The sequence below is a fragment of the Octopus sinensis genome, linkage group LG7 (genome assembly GCF_006345805.1).
Source record: "Octopus sinensis linkage group LG7, ASM634580v1, whole genome shotgun sequence".
Taxonomy (NCBI): Eukaryota; Metazoa; Mollusca; class Cephalopoda; order Octopoda; family Octopodidae; genus Octopus; species Octopus sinensis.
In genome coordinates this window covers 72,596,962-72,620,438 of record NC_043003.1, presented here as the reverse complement: position 1 = coordinate 72,620,438, position 23,477 = coordinate 72,596,962, and the positions used below count along the sequence as shown (strand labels likewise).

At 35.8% G+C, this 23,477-nt stretch overlaps 1 protein-coding gene across 4 annotated transcripts in view; it reads left to right on the top strand.

Annotated features, from left to right (window-relative positions):
- The window catches only part of LOC115213782 (TBC1 domain family member 9), an 82,289-nt gene that overhangs the window by 46,623 nt on the left and 12,189 nt on the right, over nucleotides 1-23,477 (top strand). For 2 of the 4 annotated variants that reach the window (XM_029782626.2, XM_029782627.2), the window contains exons 20-28: nucleotides 811-957; nucleotides 1,760-1,871; nucleotides 3,268-3,328; nucleotides 4,753-4,929; nucleotides 6,151-6,261; nucleotides 6,756-6,854; nucleotides 10,081-10,272; nucleotides 11,061-11,238; nucleotides 22,205-22,288. In XM_029782626.2, coding sequence (XP_029638486.1) covers nucleotides 811-957; nucleotides 1,760-1,871; nucleotides 3,268-3,328; nucleotides 4,753-4,929; nucleotides 6,151-6,261; nucleotides 6,756-6,854; nucleotides 10,081-10,272; nucleotides 11,061-11,238; nucleotides 22,205-22,288 — 1,161 coding nt within the window. The remainder of the gene's footprint in view (nucleotides 1-810; nucleotides 958-1,759; nucleotides 1,872-3,267; nucleotides 3,329-4,752; nucleotides 4,930-6,150; nucleotides 6,262-6,755; nucleotides 6,855-10,080; nucleotides 10,273-11,060; nucleotides 11,239-22,204; nucleotides 22,289-23,477) is intronic. The other 2 variants (XM_036504837.1, XM_036504836.1) reach the window with 1 other exon arrangement.

Genomic DNA, 23,477 nt, shown 5'->3' with positions numbered 1-23,477 from the left:
ATCAGTGTCCATGTAAATCAAATTTAAGAAATTAATTTTCAATTTATTGAAATTATCTCCTCTGCTCTTCGAGCATTGCTCATAATTACCAAGAGGACTTTGTTTTCTTTTACTAACTAAATGTGAAATTTCAATTAAGAATTTTTTTGTTTATGACATTTAACACATCACCCTTTAAGTTAATTATCCTTAACCATGTCATTGGTGCACTTGAGTTATTTTTCTCAGCTCATTTTATTTCTAATTGTGTGTGTGTGTGTGTGTTTACATATATATATATATATATATATATATATAATGTACTATGTTATACTTTGTTGCCTCCGATGTACATTGTTACTTCATTGTCTGGTGGTTTTGTGTTAGGAAGGGTGTAAAAATGGAAAAGGAATTCATTACATAATACCATAGAAAAAGTTACACATTATTGCATGTATTCTTGTATATATTTGTGTCACTGTGTGTGTATATGTTGTGTATGTGTATCTGTATATGTCTATATGTCTGTATATTTATTTCTATTTGTCTGGATGTGTGTGTATGTATTTGTATTTGTGATATTAGTGGAGATTATTCAAAGCCTTGTAAATGTAGCAATATTCCATTCTATATGAATATTTCATTCCATAACAGCATTGAATGAAGATATTCCACTTGTTATTGCTACTGTTCTAATTTCATCTCTCTCTTTCACTTTCATTCTCTGTTGTTGTTACTGATAATGATGTCTCCTATGTTGCCACTATCAGTGAAAATGATAATGAGGCCACCATTTATTCTTGTATACTAATCTTACCTTTCTATTGCCAGGATATTGCCAAGCAATGAATATTGTCACCAGTGTCCTGTTACTCTATGCCAACGAAGAAGAGGCATTTTGGCTTCTCACCTCTCTCTGTGAACGACTGCTGCCTAATTATTACAATACCAAAGTTGTTGGTGCTTTGGTAGATCAAGGTTTGTCATCTGTTCCAAATCTGCCATGTTGTTGTGATGTGATGATGGTGGTGGGTGTTAGTTATAGAATGTGAGTTATTTATTAGCATTGGCCAAAATACCTTGTAGCATTTGCTCCAGTGCTTTCTGTGTTGAGTTCAAATCCTATTGTGGTCAGCATGGCATTTCATCTCTCTAGGGTTGATAAAATATTGTCAGTCTAGTACTGGGGTCGATGGTATTGATTAACCCTTTCCCTTTAAGATTACTGGACTTATGCCTAATTTGTTATTTTCCAAGGCATGGGGTAGTCAAATACATCATTGAGGCATTGTTTTACAGTTGGATACTTCGTACCTGTTTTTTCAAACAAGGGACCTCTTATTCTACACATCTTTGAAGATGCAAAAGCCAGCGTTGACAGAGGAAATGGCTACTACCATTTCCTCTTGGAGTTCTGTAATTTTCACAGAAGTGCAAACACATGCGCACACATACACACATACACTACAATTTGGCTCTGTCTATCAAATCCATTCACAAAGCCTCAGTCTATTGTAGAAGACGCTTGCTCAACGTGCTGTGCATGGGACTGAACCCCATACCATTTGGTTGAGAAGTGAACTACTTAACCCTACAGTGTTATTTGATAATGTTTCTGAACATTCTGTGTTCAGCTTTCACTGGAGTTACCTTTTTATATTCATTATTCTAGAGCCCATAGGCTAATTACCAGTCATCTATCAGAACTGATTGATATTTTGTATCCATTTATTGCAATTTGTTTGGTTTTGTTATTTTTTAAATTTTTCTTTTGTTGCAGGTGTTTTAGAGGAACTTTTGAAAGAAAATCTACCTGAACTTCACCAACGTTTAGATCACATGGGAATTCTTGGTATGATCTCCCTAGCCTGGTTCCTCACTTTGTTCCTCAGGTGATACTTCTTCTTTAATTCTGTCTCCATTCGTCTTGTGGTATTGTTATATCAGTTACATTCATGTTTTACTTTTGTTTCCACTGACCAGGCTCTCGATGATAATCTAATTTTATTTTTTAAAGGATGGTATCTACAGTTAGATGGCATCTATTATTGCTGCCACTCTGACTGGAATTAAGCCTACTTACTGTAACAGTCTTTTTCATTCATTCTTGTAACATTAGCTGTAAATACTCCACTGGGAGCATTGTGTACCGGCTTGTTGTGGAGGAGTGGCAGCACATTGGTGTGTGTGCATGTGTATAAATCTATACTATAATGGAGAAAGCTAAAAGTTCTAAAAGAAAGCAATTATCAAAGGGTTGACCGTCTGGAAATATTTTTATAAATTCATGTTCTAAGAAATTTCCTTTAATTTCGATTTCTCAAGTTTATTGAAATTGTTTAACTCCAATTTCTCGCAAATTGAAATATTTGCTGCGTCCAATTCATCACAAATTTAGATATTCATTGTATTCAGTGCATTTTCATTTGCAAAGTCACTCACTTTCTCTTTTAAGTTTTAGTTTGCTTTTAATGTATGTGTAATGTAAAAACATTATTTATTGAATGAAAATTTTTTAAACAACCTGTATAATTTTTGAACACGGGATAGCTGTGAAAAGAACCTAGAAAATTGGGTAATTAGAAGATGAGAAAAAAAAACAAAAAGTTACCGACAAGTACTCGAAACTTGCACCTTATTCACAGTTTCCAAACACAACTTCCACACATCAATACATACTCGCGCACACACATACACAGGCACACAAATGAAAGACAATGAATGTGTGTGTGTGTGTGTGTGCTGTTCACAGACAAAACTTCATGTTGCATCACTTTTGTGAAGTTTTGTCAGTGAACAGGTCATGGTTTCAAAGTGACGAAACTGTTTTAACACAAATGAAGTTTTAATACTACGGCACTCCGTCAGTTACGACGACGAGGGTTCCAGTTGATCCAATCAATGGAAAAGACTGCTCATGAAATTAACGTACAAGTGGCTGAGCATTCTACAGACATGTGTACCCTTAATGTAGTTCTCAGGGAGATTCAGTGTAACACAGATTGTGACAAGGCTGGCCCTTTGAAATACAGGTACAACAGAAACAGGAAGAAAGAGTGAGAGAAAATTGTGGTGAAAGAGTATAGCAGGTTTTGCCACCACCCTCTGCCTGGAGCTTTGTGGAGCTTTAAGTGTTTTCGCTCAATAAACACTCGCAATGCCCAATCTGGGAATTGAAACCACAGTCCTATGACTGCAAGTCTGCTGCCACACACACACATACACATATATATGTGTGTGTGTATATATATATATATATATATATATATTTTCTTCTTCTATCTGTAGCGTAATGCCATTTAACTGTGCTGTGAATATCTTGGACTGCTTCTTCTATGATGGTGCTAAGGTAAGTCAAATCTATATAACCTTTGTATGCTTAGAAAACCTGTTATTATATTATTGCTGCAAACCATGATCTGAAATGTTAAATATTTGCTGGAAATGATGAGGAAGAATGGGTCGAGAATAGCCTGTTGGCTTGTTAATTTACTAAGGAAGTTGTTGATTAGCCCTAGGTCAGCTCATTGAAGCCAAGACCATCAGATCTATTTGTTTAGTTGTAATATATCAAGAATTACATTATCGGGTGTGTCCTTCCATTTTTTAAAGATTACAAGGAAACTTGACTACTGTTTTTTGCAGGTTGAGACTCAATGTTGAGGCTTTCACATTGGCTTCATGCCATAGAAGTTGAATGTGAGTTGAGTAACTTGCTGTAGAATTGAGTGATATAGCCATCATTATATGACTGTATCAACATATTTTCATCTTGCATAGTTTTTATTTATTACTTATTTCAGAGAGAAGAAGCAGTGCCCATTGCTTTTGCTGGCCCTGCCAGTCTGATGAAGTAAAAGCATTTGAATTGAACTTAGAAAGCATGATATGGAAGTAATTCAGCATAGAAAAGATTGGGGTTGGTGTATTAAGTAAGCTTTGGTGGTGTGCTGGCAGAAAGTTTATGAGTTCAGAGTTATATGTTATATGTGTAGTATGTGGTAGTTTTATTTTCAACAGATCCTCCAGTGAGCTTCCTACCCTCAAATCTCTGTATGATGATGACTATCATCTATCAGTAGTATTACAACACCTGTCATTGACTTTATTATAAAATAGGTTTGAATGTTAATGTAATTATAGCAGGAACATTCATGAATATATTAAGGAATGATTTGATGATTAAAAAGTATTTGCAGTATAATTTTACAGAGTTCCCTAAACAAACTGTAATGTAATTTTCAATATTTACAATGAATTAAGCAAAGAAGACAAATAAAAGACAAACCAAAATTGAGTCTTAAACCAGACAATCAAAAATGTTCTTAGTCTTCTGTTACCTAGAACATTTACCATATTTCTTGTGAACTGCCAGCATACCTATATGTTTAAGAAGCTTCCTTTACATCTTCATGAATCTGTGGTACCCTGGGTAAGTGGTTTTTACTAAAGCTACAAGTTGAGTCAAGGTTTGTGAGTGACGTTGTATAGGAGACTGTATGGATTCCTTTCTGATGGAATGTATCTGATTGAGGATTCTTTTTCCCTTCAAGGTTTTAGGTGCTGTATTTCCTTTGCCAATTAAGCTATAAAAAAACTTAAGGATACGAAACAATAAAGGAGAAACTATTTAAATTTTTATTTTCAAAATTAATCAAAGTAAGAGCAAACATTGCCTTTCAGTAACAATATGGTAAGAAAAGGGTTAACCGGTTATTTTGATTTGGTTATTTATGAAGCAAAAATGCATGACCTTTGCTTATCTCACTGCAGGTCATTTTCCAAATTGCTTTGACAATCTTAGAAAACAAAAGTGAAGAATTACTAAGCTGTCATGAAGATGGTGAAGCAATGACAGTTCTGACCAATTATCTGGAGAATGTCACCAGCCATGACTCCACAATGCCTGTTGTATTACACACTTCTTCAATGCCATCAACACCACAAAAGGTGAGTATTGCAAACCATTCTAAAAAATCTAACTTCTTGGTCTGTCATAGTTTTGATATGGTACACATTAACAGACATATTGTGGCTAAAATCTGTAATGGCTGATGCTGGGTTACAGACTGTGTGGTCATGAGTTCAAATTTTAGCTTAATCAAAAAGTTCAGTCTGTGATTTCAAGTCTGATTCCACTCTGTTTTATTTTGGTCAAACAAAGTTTATTGAAACAGATTTTGCTCGTCTTGTTGCCAACCAACATCTGTTTCCAAGCAAGCTAATATTTCCTCATGGTTAGGCATATTTGTGCAGAATATTGGAAATGTGTGATGCTGCTTGTATTACAGTGACAATCATTTACAGCTATCACATGATTTCAAGACAATGAGACACATACACACACACACATATACATACAGATATGTATTAGGTTAGAAAGAAAATCCTGTCACATTCCAATAAAGAAAAGAAAAGAAATAAATGTTTCTTTGCTCCTAATTTTTGTATTTAAACAAAATAATATTGCTTTTCATTACTGTAAACACAATCCTATCTATTTGCAAATTGTTGATCCCTCAAGCATTTGAAGCAAAGAAACACTCAACATTACCTCTTCATGATGAATAAATTATTTCCCCTCTAAATAATGTTACAATTATAGATGATAATCAGGTGGACCAAGGTTGAGAGAATAAGACGGATGAGGTAAAACTGCCATATTGAGTGCTGTAATCTTTTCCTAAGGGACTTGAGCAATGTGTGATCTGGCATTATCATCTGAGAATAACACTTCTGTGTGGTTAATCAATGATGGCTGCTTTTTCTGCAAATTTTTGTGCAATGCTTCCAAATGACAACAATACTTTTCCATATTATCTATTTTGTTAGGGTTTAATATTGTATGACAGATGACACACTTCATATCCTATCAAACACAGAACGTAACTTTTACCATGTGTATCTAGATTTGTCTGTTTAGAAGTGAGTGTCATTGCGCTGAATGTAACACAGTGCTGGACACATGACACCAAACACTGGCTTCTGTCAGGTTATATAGGATCTTTGTGATTCAGCCATCTGCTCTCTCTCTCTCTCTCTCTCTCTCTCTCTCTGTTGTTTGTGAGACTGTCTTACATTCATTTGTCAATATGCCTTTATCTGTTTCATACACACACTCTTCATGTATAAATATCTATATGTCTCTTATATTTCTGTTCTTCCATGTAGCCATCAGTTGATGTAGCAGACCTTATAGATGAGAGCTACAGACGTTATAGCCACATAACAAATCAGGATATTGAAAAACTACGGCTGAAATATCGCCTGAAAGTAGTCCAAGTAAGTGCTTTGTTAACTTCTTACAACCATACATAACCAGGTCCCAGAACCAACTTGCATAATTGTCTCCACATCATTTTTGTCACTTCTTATAAAATGCCTCTGTTTCCTGCATTAATTGGCTAAAAGGAAGAAAGTTGGGCTTTTTTTTTTTATCTTTGAATTCTGTCAAAATTTGGCAAGAAAATGTGTTGTTGTATCAGGAATTTGGAGTCATTTGATACATTTACAAAAAATAAAATTTTGCATAGAAATGAGTTTTTTTTAATTATTAGCCCTATTGTCACTGAAGTCTGGGTTTTGGGGATCAGTTATTATCAATAGCATGTACGAATGGTTCACTTTTTTATCAATAGCATATATGAATATTTCAGCTTTTCACTTAAACATTCATTATCAAAAGATCAGGCTGATGTAAAAAAGAAAATTTGTCAAAAACTCTGCTAAACTTGATGTTCTGTTTGACCCTGTATTTTTATTTGTTGCATTTCTAGAACATCGAGGACAGTACAATGAAGAATATTCTTCGCAGTGTAGCATCAGAGACAGTGTTTGAAGGGAAGGAACTTGAAGACTTATACGTTTTGTTTCGGGTAAGTTTTTTGAAATTCTTTGTGGCATGGTCAATGGTAGTACCATATTCAACTTTTAGCTACCATCAGACAAAATGAACAAATGTGTAACTTTTTTGTTACCATATTTCTATTGAGATACTCTGTGTTTCTTTCAATTAATTTTAAATATAGCAAAGCATTTAGTAAAATTACTGAGTTAGTGTTAGAAATATTAAGGTTTGGTGGGAGATTTTAATTCAGAACTTTTGAAAACAAGACATTTGTACTACAGAGCCAGAGGTGGTTTCCGACAGTTGGTATCAAAAGAGTTAAACAGGCATTGGACCTGCTAGAAATATCAGCCAATGTTTGGAACTAAATTGCCATAATGGTTTTCTTTTTCTGTATGTGATTAAAAGATGGTTTAGTTACGGCTGTAATGTTTTTTTATCATTGGTCTCTATGATCAAGGCTTCTCTGAGTTTAAACAGCAACTAACTGACTGAAGAAGCCTCTTTGTAGTCGTTTTACTTGCTAGAAATAACAACCAAATCTCCTTCAAATCAAATATTCCCATCTTAGAAAAGGAAGAACGAATTGTAAAATGTAGAGTTGATATTTGGTTTAACAAAAACATTGGATGATCATGGATCACATATCTTCTGAAACATAGATATCCTGGATCAGGATTTCTTGATCATGGCTGCCATTGAAGATATTCAGCAAGAATAGCAGATGTCGAAATGATAATGTACATAATTTATTCCTCCAGCATCAATAAAATCACCTGAAATTGTAGCGAGTTTGACCCTTTAGCATACAGGTTACTCTCAGAAATGCAATGCTTGTTTATTTACATAATTTTGAATTAATCATGCATTATCTTGTAGCGAAGACATTTTCCTGTGATTCCTTAGTTTTAGAATGACATTGTTGGATAGATGTGGGAGACCAGGTCTGGCCAGTTTTGACATAAAACTGGTTGAATATTTAGGCTAGTCATGGCTACTGTAAATGCTAAAGCGTCAAATCATTAAACTATATCGGTTCCATTTATAATATTATTCCTTCTCCGTTTAAGGCAGCAAGCTGGTAGAATTGTTAGCATGCCAGGCAAAAAGCTTAGCAGTATGTTGTCCATTTTTACATTCTGATTTCAAATTCCGCTGAGGTTGACTTCGCCTTTCATCCTTTTTGAGGTCGATGAAATAAGTACCAGTTGAGCATTGAAGTTGATGTAATCAACTTAGCTGCTTCCCCCAAATTGCTGGCCTTGTGCCAAAATTTGAAACCAATATTATTCCTTTTCCCATTAATGTTTTGCCTATACCTTTCTCTGCTTGTCTTTCCTACTGCTAATAACTCAGCTGTGAAGTAGGAAATTCATATAAACAAACTAATTAGGTACTGTCTTCACCCTAATCTATTTAACCCTTTTGTTACTATATTTCTGACCAAAATACACCCCTTATGTGTTTCAATTAATTTCTAACGTAATCATAAATTTAGTCTGGTTTCATTAAACAACTATAACTTTTTTATTTATCAATATATTAATCTGATTTTTGGAAGATAATTTAATGAAATATTCTCAACCAATTCTATACTATAATTTTTGTCACAAAGTGACTCTAATTGCAGGTAGATACAGGTAAATTCAACAAAATATAAAATTAAAATTTTGTTCAAACATCGCTATAGAAAATGGGTTATTAGCTAATATTCAATTGGGTATACAACAAAATTTTACGATAGAATTTGTTATTCTGGGTAACTTTCTGATACCCATAATAATATTTACGGCAAAATAGTCTTAATTTCATTTAAGGTTATGGGGAAACCACAAACTATCGTTTCTTTCGCTTTGTTTACGTTTAGCGTAACGGTTCGTTTTCGCCGTAATGATATCAAATAGGCTCATTCGAAAAAGTAAAAAGAAATAGTCTAAGGCTTTACTCCTCTGGGAAAGTCTGTTGCTTGGTCCAGTTTCTTCAGAAAAATCACCGAAAGAAACAGTTTTTAAATTTTCACTCCATTCAGGTGCCAATTCGTTTTCTTTATCGCTGTCGGAGCTCTCGAATTCACTGTTTTCACTTTCGGAAAATGAAACATCAGATTCATTATCAAATACCATGTGCTTTTTTTTTTCAGTCATAGATGAAGGTCTTCAGTAGAAAATCCTTCGAATTCTGACTCGCTGCTTGATATAATGAAATTCGTATCCATTTTTTGTCAGAATTACAAATTTTGAAAACACAATAGGAACAAATTTCGGAAAAAAATCTCTCAAAATTCACGGAATTAAAATTACACTTCGATTTTTGTACAAAACTGTAGTTGAACTGTTTACGAAGTATAATACGTGTTTTCACGAATGTACTAAAGAGATTTACTCTGATATTCTCATTTAAATATGAATAGGTAAATTCGGGCGGCTTTGGGCGGTTTGGTCACATTAACCAAAATTTTTTTCAGGCGGCTTTGGGCGGTTTGGTAACGAAAGGGTTAAGCACCAGAATAATAGTTCTTGTTTTCAGTTACTTAAGTTGATATTCTGGGTTCAAATTTCTTTGTAAATTATTTTTTTATAAAATATTTACCAGTTTAGCGGGTAGAGGGAATGGCTGTTATACTACTACTACTACCTCTTGCAGAGTAGTAGTGTGAACTATCAGCCACATGGTCTGAGATCTAGCACCATATTCACATGGTTGTTGTACGTCTAATAGGAGATAGTGCAAATAAACCCTTTTTTATTCTTTTTCTAGTTTCAGTCATTTGCCAGAGTCTGTACTGGAGTTCCTGAGCCTTGAAGTGTCTAATTGCAGAGGCACTAAGTTACGAGCACATAAGGAAACAAAATCTGAAGTGCTGTTACATAAACACAAACATTCAAGTTCATGCATACACACCCACACATGCACAAACATACACAAACACACAAACAAGAGGTGACAGCTTCCATCTTCCAAATTCAGTCATAAGATATTGACTGAGCATGAAATCAAAATGATTCCAATCAGATCTTTTAACACAGCCATAGCAAACTTAGCAGGAGTACAATATTACAAAATGTTTAAATTAAATCATATTAAATCTTAGTCTGAGTAGTTTTTTGATAGTTCTTTTTTTTAGGTTACATACAACATTAGAGTAGGGACGGTTTCTAAGTTTGTTCTACACTTTAAGTTGTGTTTCAGAGTCAGAAATAGAAAGCTGAAAATTAATTTGAATAAAACCCTTTATTTTGTTGTTTTCTTTACAGGAGGAGTATTTAACATCATGCTACTGGAGAACCAGTCAACAACCAGTGGATACCATTGATAAATTTGACCCATCACGTCCATACTATGAGCAGTATAAAGTAGACTTTGATCAGTTTAAGACCATGTTTTTTTCCCTTTGTCCATGGGCCACCGGAAATCTTGCAGAAACTCTGACTCTGAGGGCATTCAGGGTGAGCAAAATATTTCCCATTGCAGAAGTTTTGCTTTAATTTTGAGCTTTTTATACTTTAAGTATATGTCATTATTCAGTTTTATTTCAAGGTTTCAAACTGAATTTGATGCCTGAATGTGCATTAGAATGGAGCAAAAAATGCAACTTTCGAAATTGATAACCAAGAATCGATATTTTGTAGCAAATGAGGATTAAAAGAAAGGTGTATAAAGAACTTTGCAGTTAAATATTATTTTGCAGGCTTTGCACTGCAATTGAAAATTTTCAAAATCGCTATTTTTTTGGTTGAATTGCGGAGCCTGAAGATGTAAATTTAAGAACTTCAGATTTTAAAACTGTTGTTTTTAAAGGATTTCGTGATAAAAAATATATTCTTGAAAACATATTTCAAAAATCTGTGTAACAAGTACCTTTTTCGCTCCACCCTAATGTGCATGTGTGCATTTCTGTGTCAGTGTACAAATATGTATGAGTGCTTGGTCAGGATTCACTGACAAACACTCTGCAACTTATATTCAGCAATAATTTATGTTTCTTTCAACTCCCAAACTATGGACCTTCCCTCACCCACCTCTTCTTGTGTTATCCTTAATATACTTCTCTCCACAAGCACTTCCTCTTAAGATTTTATCCCTACAAATGTCACCCTCTAGAACTCCTCACCAGTCTACAGTAATTTAAACCTCAACTTCACTAGTCTATGAGGAATTCACCTTCAAAAACTATAGGTTTTTACGCTCTTCTCTTGTCTAAACTCAACTACTTTATGACTTCTTCATATTTCAGTTTTTGGATGAAAATAAAGACTATATGATTAACTTCAAAGAATTTGTCTGGATTCTGGGCATTGTTTGCAAAGGTGAACTGGCTAGTCGTCTTAAACTACTTTATCAACTACATCAACCACCTGCCCTCCTTGGTTCGGAATCTTTGGAGATTGAAACACCTAAGTCAACATTATCAGGTAAGATTCCTAACTGCTTTTCTTCTTCACATGTTAAATTGCAAGCAATGCACAAGCTTCCAATAATTGCCTTGTTCCTTAATCATTTTTGCAGATAATGTCTGCTCCATAGTATGTTCTTTTCAGAATCAAGGTCTTTGAAATGCTATGAGTGCTAGACAACCTGCCAGATTTCAGGCCTTGTGCCTGTTGTAGAAATAATAATAATAATAATTTCTAACAAAGGCATGAGGTATGTTTCAGATGATTAATCAATAAAAGTTTTGACAATATAAGGTGTTGGATCTTCAATACTTTGAGTATACATGTGTACTTGAGACCAGCAATGAATGTTGTGGCAGTTAGTAGTGAAGCTTCAGTCAATGAATCTCTTGAATATGAATTCATAACTTTCCTTTCATTTGCTTTGCGTACATGTTCACACACACACACACAATTGTAAATGTATGCACACACACAATTGTAAATGTATGCACACACACACACACACACACATAACTGTAAATGTATACACACAGACACATGTGCACACACCTTTGAATGTACACACACACATACAACTGAATGTACATACACCCTTAGACAACTATGAATGTACACATGTATATTCACAACCAGGAATGAACTCAATCACATACAAAATTGTGAATGCACACACACACACACATGTGAGTGCACACATGTACACTCATATTTGTACACATACATATAAATGCTGACATGGCTGTGTGGTTATGAAGGTTGCTTTGCAACCACATGATTTTGGGTTCCGTCCCACTCTGGCATCTTTGGCATGTGTCTTCTACTATAGCTTAGGCTGAAATACTGTTTCGTGAGTGAAATTTGTTTAACAGAAACTGTACAAAAGTTTGTTGTATGTGTGACTATCATTATCATCAGTATACTTATTGTCATTGCCATTTAATGTTTGTCATCCATGCTGGCATGAGTTGGATGGTTTGAAAGGATCCAATGAGATGGAGGGCAGCACGAAGCTCCACTGTTTGCTCCTGTGTGGTTTCCACAGCTGGATGTCCTTCTTAATACCAATCACTTTACAGAGAGCATTGGGTTCTTTTTTTTTCTTGACACCAGCATTTGTGAGGTCACCACATTACTTGCAACACAAAAGATAGGTCCTGCTCACTTGAGTGGGGTTGTAGTTGAGGTGGTGGTGGTTTTGTGTCAAGTGGTAAAAGCATGATAGGAGGACAGACGTCTTGCATAGCATTATATAAGGATGAGTGGGAGTAGCTGGAAAATAAAGATGTGATGAGGTGCCAGAGCATACACTCAAGATACAATCATGTGAATATAAAAGAGTATCAACTGAGGACCAGAGAGGGTCAGTGGTAAGTTCATTATAGTGTAAGAGGAGAGTGACAGAGGGTTAGAGATAGGTGAATAATGAACAAAGGTGGGGTTGGGGTAGGTGAAAGAAATAGGGTGAGACTTAGAAAGCAGAAGGTGGCAAGTGGCAGTATGGGGCAGGCGGACTGCAGCAAGCAGTATAATAAAACTGTAGATTGATTAGAAAACAGGGAGATGATTTGTGGGTTGGGAGAATGAGGAGAGAGAGAGGTTGAAGTTAGAGGCTTAGTAGGGATGGCTGTGGTGAATTGGGGCAAAGTTGTAGGGCTGTCCACAGCTGATATAATAGGGTGTTAAAGAAGAGGTGTAGCAATCCTAAGATGTAGCGGAAGTGAGGTTAAGGGAGATAACCAGAGGCACAGGAAAGGATAATTAGAGAAATAAATTTGTAAGGGATGATAGTGAGAAAGAGCGATGAATTTTAAAAGGAAGTGGTTCCAAGAATAGAGGAAAGCAACTTGTTGCACAGAAGTGTAGTGAAATATGTTCAGCTTCTGCTCTCATATGACTATAGCAGCTGAATAGTACTATCGTTAAAAGAATGATGAAGGAATGGGTAAGGTGATGAAGGCTTGATGGAGACGCATTGGATGCAGGAGAAGGACTCAATGAGTGCATAGACATAAACTTAATGCTTTTAGGACTTCACTTTTGTTATGAGAGACAGATCTTCTTGAACACAGCAAATTGCTGGTCATTTTAGTCCTTTGAAATCTCCTCTTTGAGGCTCAACATCCTAAGATAAGGTATTACTACTTTGTCCCTATGTCTTCATAGGTGTCCCACTTTTACAAATTTCATTCACTTTAAGCGATCAGCAATTGTTTAAAGAGAGAGGAAGAAGAAGAAGACAATGATGATGAAGAATTAAATCCAGCACTGGTATTTTATTGACTCCAGTAAGATGGAAGACAAAGATAATCAGAATAGGATTTGAACTTGTAGCATTGAAATCCAGAATAAATACTACCAGGCCTTCTATCTGATGTGAAATAAAAACATACATTGCTTGATAAAATGTAAGGGTTAGCTGCAGAGAGGCATCTAGCCAAAGATTACTGCTTGAATAAGTCTTGTCTGAGCTATGCCAGCATAGAAAAATGCATATACATCCATTACCTAATCTTCCATTGCATTGTTGTTTACATTCGACATATTCAGATACAAAACGTTGTAACAAATCAAAGCTGGCTGTAATTTCTCTAGAAAATCTGTAGAGGTAATCTTAACATGTGATTCGTTTGACGATGATATATTTCTATTCACAAAGGGCTTATGTGTATGCGCATGCACACATGTATGAATGTATACATGTAAACTTTCTTCTCTACCTCCCACTCATCACATACTACAAACATTCCTTGATTGGTTATGATTATATATTAGTTTTACATCTTTGCATGAGTCTGATTGAACATGTATGTTTAGCTCTATGCCTGTCTATGCTGCTGCTGTGCTTCATGTGTATAATGGTTGCCTTTTGATACAATACCTCGAAAATAGTATTCATGATGATGATTGATATTCAATGCAAAATGTTGTTGCTTTTGTTGTTATTATTATTAAGGTGGCAAGACAGCAGAATCATTAGCATGCTGGACAAAATACTTAGGGGCATTTCATCTGTCTTTACATCCTTTTGGGGGTTGATAAAATAAATACCAGTTGAACACTGGGGTTAATGTAATCAACTAGCCTCCTCTCCCTAAGTTTCAGGCCTTGTTTCTATAGTAGAAGGAATTATTATTATTATTATTATATTATTATTATTATTATTATAAAGGTGGCAAGCTGGCACAAGTCCAACAAATGCTTAGTGTTTTAACTTCAAATTCTTTCAAGGTTGACTTTGCCTGTTATCTTATCAGGATTGATAAAATAGTCGAGCAGTGGGGCTGAGCCAACTGATTTCACCCTCCCCTCAAAATTACTGGCTTTTTTACCAATTTAGAATTTAATATTTATTTTTTCCATCTTCACATGGAGGGTTCCATCTAGTTCTATGTCTTCTTTGGCATGGTTTTCTACAGCTAGATGCCCTTCCTAGCATCAACCACTTAACAGTGTACTGGGTTCTTTTTATATGGCACCAGCACTGATGAGGTCCTAGGTCTGCCTCTTCCACATGTTCCTTCTACGTTTAGTGACTGGCTCTTTATACAGCTGTCCTCATCACATGACCATACCAGCACATCACATCTGATGCCTCTCGGGCCCAATTTTTCTCTAAACACACTGACATGGCACATCCATCATCATCATTATTATTATTATTATTATTACTATGTGAGGAAAGGTAGCAAGCTGGCAGAATTGTTAGCACACTGGGCGAAATGATTAGTGATATTTTGTTTGCTGCTACACTCTAAGTTCAAATTCCTTTGAGGTAGATAAATTAAGTACCAGTGAAACACTGGGGTGAATGTAATCGACTATCCTCAACCCCAAATTTCAGGCCTTGTGCCTATAGTAGGAAAGATTATTATTATGTGAGGACTCATAGCCTAGTAGTTAGGGTGTTGAACTTATGATTGTGAGATTGTGGTTTCAATTCCTAGACTGGGTGGTACATTGTGTTTCTCATGTTGTTCTGCAATCACTTCGACACCTGATGTGTGGTACACTGTGCACCTGTTTTTGGCAACATTGATTTGATGGAGAGAGTGAACTAATGTACAGGACATACATTTGATCACTATAAACAAATCATTTGTGCAGGTCATTTGGCAAAAAGCTGAACACAGCATCTTTCATGAGATAGTCCATCGTCATTATCATAATTATCATTATTATGGTAAAGGTGGCAAACTGGCATAATTGTTAGCACACTGGGCAAAATGGTTAGTGGTATTTCACCCATCTTTTCATTCGGAGTTCAAATTCTGCCAAGTTCCACTTTTCCTTTCATCCTTTCAGGGTTGGTAGAAAAAGTACCAGTTAAGTACTAGGGTCGATGTAATTGATTATCCTCCTCTTCCAAATTTCAGGCCTTGTGCCTATAGTAGAAAGGATTATTATTATTATGGAAATAAAGTACCAGTCAAGTACTGGGGTTGATGGTATTGACTCAACCCCTTAATCAAAATCGTTGGCCTTGTGCTCACAGTAGAAACAATTATAATTAGGTGGTGGACTGGTAGAATTGTTTGAGCATCAGACAAAATGCCAGGTGATATTTTTTTCAGCCATTTGGTTTCTAAGTTGGTTGGGTTGTCTGTTTCAGTCATTTCTTATTCTATGTTTACTACATTTCTTGATAGCTTAGGGAACCACATCTTGCTTGTACATTCCAATTTTGGCTACTAGGTATATACATTTTCTCATGGCATGAGCAGTAGAGATGTTATGGTCTTGATGAGATTGAAGGGTCTTCTTGATCCTGTGGTTTTAATGTAAAAAGCCCATTAATGTTGACTTTGGTTGCTAAAGTAAGTATCAAGTCATTTGTTGGGTTGATTAAGCCTCTCTTAGAAATTGTTATTTTTTATGGTAGATGTGGTAGCTGGCAAAATCAATAGAGAAACACAATATTTGGTCAATACAATTGATTTCAGTTTCACCAGTCATCCTCCAGAGTAGTTGGGGTGCAAATGAAATAAGAACCAGCCTTATTTAATCACCTCACTCCCACTGTTGGGAATCATCATCATCATCGTTTAACGTCCGCTCTCCATGTTAGCATGGGCTGGACGGTTCAACTGGAGTCTGGGAAGCCAGAAGGCTGCACCAGGCCCAGTCTGATCTGGCAATGTTTCTACAGCTGGATGCCCTTCCTAACGCCAACCACTCCGTGAGTGTAGTGGGTGCGTTTTACGTGCCAGACGAGGCTGGCAAATGGCCATGATCGGATGGTGCTTTTTATGTGCCACTGGCACGAAGGCTGGACGAGGCTGGCAATGGCCACGATCGGATGGTGCTTTTTATGTGCCACTGGCACGAAGGCTGGACGAGGCTGGCAATGGCCATGATCGGATGGTGCTTTCTATGTGCCACTGGCACGGAAACAAAGCAACTACATCTCTTCCTATAAATTGTTGGTGTTTGTTGACGTCTTAAATTATTATTTTAATTAGAATATTGTGATATGTCAATTTAATAAATTGTTTTAATTAAAATAATTACAATGTGATGAAAACATTGTAAAATTATGGAGTGAATATTTTTAAAATACTCGGTCCTGTATCATTGCTTTCAGTTCAAATCCGTTGAATTCAAAAATACTGCAATGTCTTGGGGTCAATTTACTTGACTCAATACACGTTGACCCCTTAAAGTCTGATTTAAGATGGTAGAGATGGTGTAGATCAGCTTAGATCAGCTTGTAGAAAAATATCCATGAAAGTGCCTTAATTCCCCCTCCCCCATATTATTTAGAGTTGTTGTTTATCCCCAGATGAGCCCTGATAAAGTAAATCAATGATGTTGCTGTTGTAATAATCATAGCATTTTTCTGACATTCAGAAATATAGTTCACAACAATATGTACCTCTTGTTTTTATGGCAGTAATGTGAGATTTGAAGGATATTCAGCTACTTTTTTTAGCAGGTTGAATCATCGTACAGAAGCTCCCCTAGGAGGCTGTGTAAGTTTTAATGTCTAAATAATGAAGAGGATTTACTGTTGGAGTCATTGGATAATTTGTATTGATGAGGGGAAGTAGAAGAACAAATACAGGTAAAGAGAAAAGGGCATACAACACACATGCACATAGCTACACTCAATATGGAGCAGCTTAAGTGCAAGTTCAAATTCTGCAAGGGTTGAATTCTTTTTTTACTCTTCTGAAGTCATTAAGTTCCCATGAAATACTTGTGTCTATTTTACTGACTTCTACTTAGAGAAAACTATTAAGTATTGTCAAAAGTAATTGTTTTTGTGTGTTACTTATGTCACATATTGTATTACATACTGTGTTATATTTTTGTGTCACACATTTGTGTATTACTTATTTGCATATCATATTTTTGTTTCATCTGTGTTACATATTTCTGTATCTTATATTTGTCACATACTTGCGTTAGTGTATCTCACATTTATTACATATTTGTGTTACCTAATTATATGTTATATTTGTGTTACATATTTTATACCACATATTTGTATCACCTACTTCTGTGTTACATACACATTTATTTCATATGTCTGTATTACATCTTTGTCATATTTTTTGTATCATGTAGCTGTGTTGCACAAACATGTGGCACAAAAAATAAAAATAGATAAAGAATATGTAAACATGTATCACCTTATTTTTGTCATATTTGTGTGTCACTTACTTGTTTTTTTAGATATCTGTGTATTGTATATTTGTCTTGCATTTGTCTCACATATTTTTGTGTTGAAAATTTGTGTCACATGTTTGTGTTCATACCTGTGTGTCATATGTTTGCTTGCTGCATGTCATATTTTTGTGTATCACATTTTTTTACATACTTGCATCATCATCATCATTTAACATCCGCTGTCCATGTTGGCATGGGTTGGAGATTACTTGTTTATATGTTATATAGGCAATCTTACGGTTCTAGTATATTTTACGTCAAATGACTGCATGTATTTGTTTATATATGACTCACAAATCTATGACCAAAATATATAACGGCAATCTTACGGTTCTAGTATATTCTACATCAAATGACCATATGTATTTGTTTATATATGATCGTTGATTTCTGGAAAAAACTTTTATTTTTTTACTTTTTTTTTTACATATGGAGTTGGGGGGAAATGGGATCTTTGGGGTTAGGGTTAAGGTTAGGAACCCTAACCCTAACCCCAAAGATCCCATTTCCCCACAGCCCCATATGTAAAAAAATAAAAGTTTTTTCCAGAAATCGACGATCATATACACGTGGTCATTTGACGTAAAATATACTAGAACCGTAAGATTGCCGTTATAAATTTTGGTCATAGATTTGTGAGTCATATATGTTACATATTTTTGTGTTGCAGGACCTTTTGTATTCTTTGGTATCTTGTATAATTCTAGTTGTCCTGTTATGTTTAGCTTAAACTCAGACTTACATTACTATTGTTACAAAAGTTGCTCTGCCAACATCTCAGTGTTTCATGTTAAATATAATTACTAATGAGGTTGGCATGGACTAGAGTTAACCTTGTAAAAGAAAAATGATTGTTTAGTACTGAGTTGTGCATCCTGTAGAGTCTTTGTTTTGATGGATCATTTCATGATTGAAAGAACTTCTTTGTCCCATTGACCTCTTGTTTCACTGGCTTCTTGTGTCATTAACCTCTGATCTTATTGATCTGTGTTGATAATATTAAGTCAAAGTATTGTGAGATGGCCTGGATAAGATGGAGTTATCAATCGTATGGACAATAATTTCAGAAAGGTTAGTTCAAGCAGATGTCACTGCATATAGCAGCAGTTAGTTCAGATTGATATCTCCATATATGGCAGTGTGTGATGATATGTTGGAGAAATGGCTCACTGTCAGTTACTACCATTGGTTACACCTAAACAAGAGACATGAGCAATGGAATCCTCAAGAAGTACTTACACTAAAACTCTACAAACCACAGTTTTTACAGGCTACACACACACTATACATTCTGTTCACGCTACTAGTATCTCTACACTTTTTACACTGACTCTGATAAATAGATGAAATATGATCATATTATGAATACTGCTGCTGATCCCTAGAGGATTCTTTCAGCCTCCACCCATTGTCATTCCAGTCATAGTACTAGTCATGCCACCCTTAACTAAACCATAAAGCATGGCTTAGATGCCATAGACTTCCTTTCCCAGCTCGAACCAGCAGGGCTAGACTAAGGGGATGGTAAGAAAAACCTGACATAATGATATATTCTAGGTTGTGAAGTAGAGTTTAATAAAATCTCCCTCCCTCCTTCTCCAAATATGAAATATTTCCTAACATGGATCCATTTAAATGGTATTTACTCCTGAAGTTACTGAAAAGTTAAGTAAATGATGGTGAAGTATTTCTTTGCAATATGCTAGTCTATCACCTGTGGCTGAGTGAGAAAATAATAAAACATGCATAAACACCATCCATGGTTCCTATTTACTGATTCATGCACTAGGCCACTGAAAAGAAAATATTGTGTGACTTATGTATGACAAAATGCAGTGCTGTTGACAATTAGTCCCATCTTCTCTCTCTTCCACTACAACATTAGTTAAAATATGTCCATTGTGTCCATTGTTCATTAACCCCAGGTCAGTTCTGATCAAACTTTCAGCAAATATGATCAAAATGTTTCAGCCATGATGATATCGTTTTTTTTTTTTTTTTTTTTTTAGGGTACCTAGGATCGCATTATCTTGTGTGTTCTTTATTTAAAATGGTGGCATGTAGTTTGTGGGAGATTTGGCTGCTATTTCTGGCAGGTTGAGCTGCCTTATTGTTCTTTTGGTTCTTTTGACAGCTATAGTAACAAAGGAAGTTTTATACTCTTGTATTGTAATCTTTAATCATATGCAGGGCTCACCCCCCTCACCCAGCATATGCAGAGTACTCGACTATGATATACAAGGTATTTGTCCGACCAGCCTTTACAAGGTACTTGTCCGACTAGCCTGTACAAGGTACTTGTCCATCAAATGATGAGTATCAGTCCACCCTACATGGCCCACTCTATGTACAGTACCTGTCTACCCTATACATATTACCTGTCCACTTTGCACAAAGGATTCTATCTTTTATCTTTTACCTGTTTCAGTCATTAGACTGTGGCCAAGCTGGGGCCACCACCTTCAGGATATATTTAGATATTTAGATTTTTTTTTTTTGTATCTAGATATTAGATATTTTTTTTCATGTTTTTCCCAGAAAGATTGCTAAACAATGTAAGTTGCTTAGCCTCGAGTCAATCCTGATCTAGCTGATTATATGATCAAATATTCACAAGGGATTTTGGCTGCTATTTCTAGCAGGTCTTGGAAAAGACTAATGTTTAGTGTAAAGTGAAGAGAATGAAGAGAAGATGATGTTTGTTGTAGAGGTTAAAAAGGAAGGAAAGATTACTGTCTACTGTCCTTCCAACTCCTCTGCTTCTCCATCACACATTGTGTGATGTTTGCTACAAGACTATCTTCCCACAATCATACATAATGTGAAGTGTGTTAGATATCTGTTCTCTCTTCACCATACGCTACCCTAAAAGTTAATGACCTGTAGGGATACTGTATTTTGTTGTGCACCCATAGTATACAACAAAGTATACAGCGTTCTACTGTGTTAGCAGTGCTATTAAATCACTTGTTGAGGTGGTCTCTACAGATTTTCTATAGAAATTAAAGCCAGTATTGACTTATAAAGCATTTAATATACTTTCTAGTATATAACGAATCAGTGCTAAACTCTTTACTCTTTTACTCTTTTACTTGTTTCAGTCATTTGACTGCAGCTTTGCTGGAGCACCGCCTTTAGTCGAGCAAATCAACCCCGGGACTTATTCTTTGTAAGCCCAGTACTTATTCTATCGGTCTCTTTTGCCGAACCGCTAAGTGACGGGGACGTAAACACACCAGCATCGGTTGTCAAGCAATGCTAGGGACACAAACACAGACACACAAACACACATATATATATATACATATATACGACGGGCTTCTTTCAGTTTCCGTCTACCAAATCCACTCACAAGGCATTGGTCGGCCCAGGGCTATAGCAGAAGACACTTGCCCAAGATGCCACGCAGTGGGACTGAACCCGGAACCATGTGGTTGGTTAGCAAGCTACTTACCACACAGCCACTCCTGCACCTATCTGTAATTTCTATAGAAAACCTTAACAAGTACCTTAAATGTGTCTGCTTAAGCAATGATAATGAACACAGGTTGTTTCTAGTTTCCTCACACCAAAGTTTTGCTTTGGATTTGTTTTTACTGGGTTACTGCTTGTCTGTTTAATTGTTGTCATTGCTGCTTAGCTTCACTAATTATTGTATATCCTTAATTATTGTAAGGATTATTGTATATCCTATACTTATTGTATATCCACCCAGTTGATCTGCTATTCCTGTAGTATATCTAAATCTTCATTAACTACTGTGTCCTTCCTTGTTTATGCTGTTGTGATGTGATTAATTGGAATTTGACTATTATTTCTCATTGTTCCAGTGCTTATATAAAACTTTTATTTTGTAGTTTTGTATATGTGGGTATGTAGTATGTTGTTTTTAGTCCCAGGTCAGCCATCATCCAGTATGACCTATAATTAAAGATGTTCCATCCATGTCTAGTCTATTTCTAATTCTGATGTAGTGTATTAAGGACTACATTATCTGATGTGACCTTCCTTTTATATGGTGTTCAGCTGTGATTTAGTAAGATTTGACTATTGTTTCTAGCCAGTTGAGTGTTACTTGCTTTATATTCCAGATGACCACCATCATTGCTGTTGCTGCTGCTTTTCCCTACACTATTTAACATTTTATGTTTATTTTACTTTTATGCAAGGTTGTCTGTTTGATCAAGCCTGACCTGGGGCTAAGCTACAACAACTAATGATGTCCTCTCCTTCCTCTTCCTGACACCCTACTACTCTACCCCACTCATCACCATGACTTTATATCCGAGCTGTCATTATCGTTTCATTTCAGACTCAACTGAGAGCGCGGTTGAGGCGACATACTTCTTTGAAGAGGAAGAGGAGGAAGAGGAGGAAAGAGATTCCAGCAAAGATGGTAAGACAGAACACACTGCCCTATGTTGTACTGCACTGTACAACACTGCATCATTGTGCACATTATTGCACTGTAGTATACTGCATGTCACTGTATAGTAATTCACTTTACTGTGCAATATTGTAGTGTTTTCCACAACGCTGCATCATGTGACACTGCACAGTAGCGCACTTTGTTGTGTTGTTGCATACCGTACTTTACAATACTGCACTGTATAACACTGTTGTGCCTTATGTACAATACTGCACTGTATAACACTGTTGTGCCTTATGACACTATTGTACAACAATGAATTGTAGGGGAGGGCAGTAAAATATATAAGTTGGAGGAATGAAGAAGTGGCTTCCCTTCTGAGGCTGTTGTTGGGATATTCCCCTTCCCCCTTCATCACAGCATCTGTCTTTCACTATCTCCTACACATGTACACTCCCTTCTCCTTCTGCAACCTTATGAGAATGTTTTCTGTAGCCCAACTTTCTACTACTTATACATCCTTAGATTACCTTAATAGCCTAATCTCCCTTTTTTACTAGAAACTTTTTCAATATAAATATTATTATTATTGTCATCTTCATCATCATCATCAATGCTTACTTATTCACATTGTTTTGTATTAATCATGCATTATCTTGTAGTTTTGAGGGTTTGATGATGTCATTGTTTATTTTTATAACGACATTGTAGGGTAAATGTAAAAGACCAGATCAGACTGTTTTGAACATAGAGGTGGAATGTTTTGGTCTGATATGGTCAGTTATTAACCATAGTTAGGGTTATTGTTATGTGTGTGTGTGTGTGTGTGTGTATATATATATATATATAGGGACAGGAGTGGCTGTGTGGTAAGTAGCTAGCTCACCAAGCACATGGTCCCAAGTTGAGTCCCACTGCTTGGCACCTTCAGCATGTGTCTTTTACTATAGCTACAGGCCGACGAAAGCTTTGTGAGTGGATTTGGTAGGTGAAAACTGAAGAAGCCCGTCGCATATATATATATACATATATATATATATATATATATATATATATATATATATGCGACGGGCTTCTTTCAGTTTTCATCTACCAAATTCACTCACAAGGCTGATATGGTCAGAGATATATATATATATATGTTTGTGTGACTGTGATTGCCCCCACACCGTCGCCTGACAACCAATGCTGGTGTGTTTATGTCCTCATAACTTAG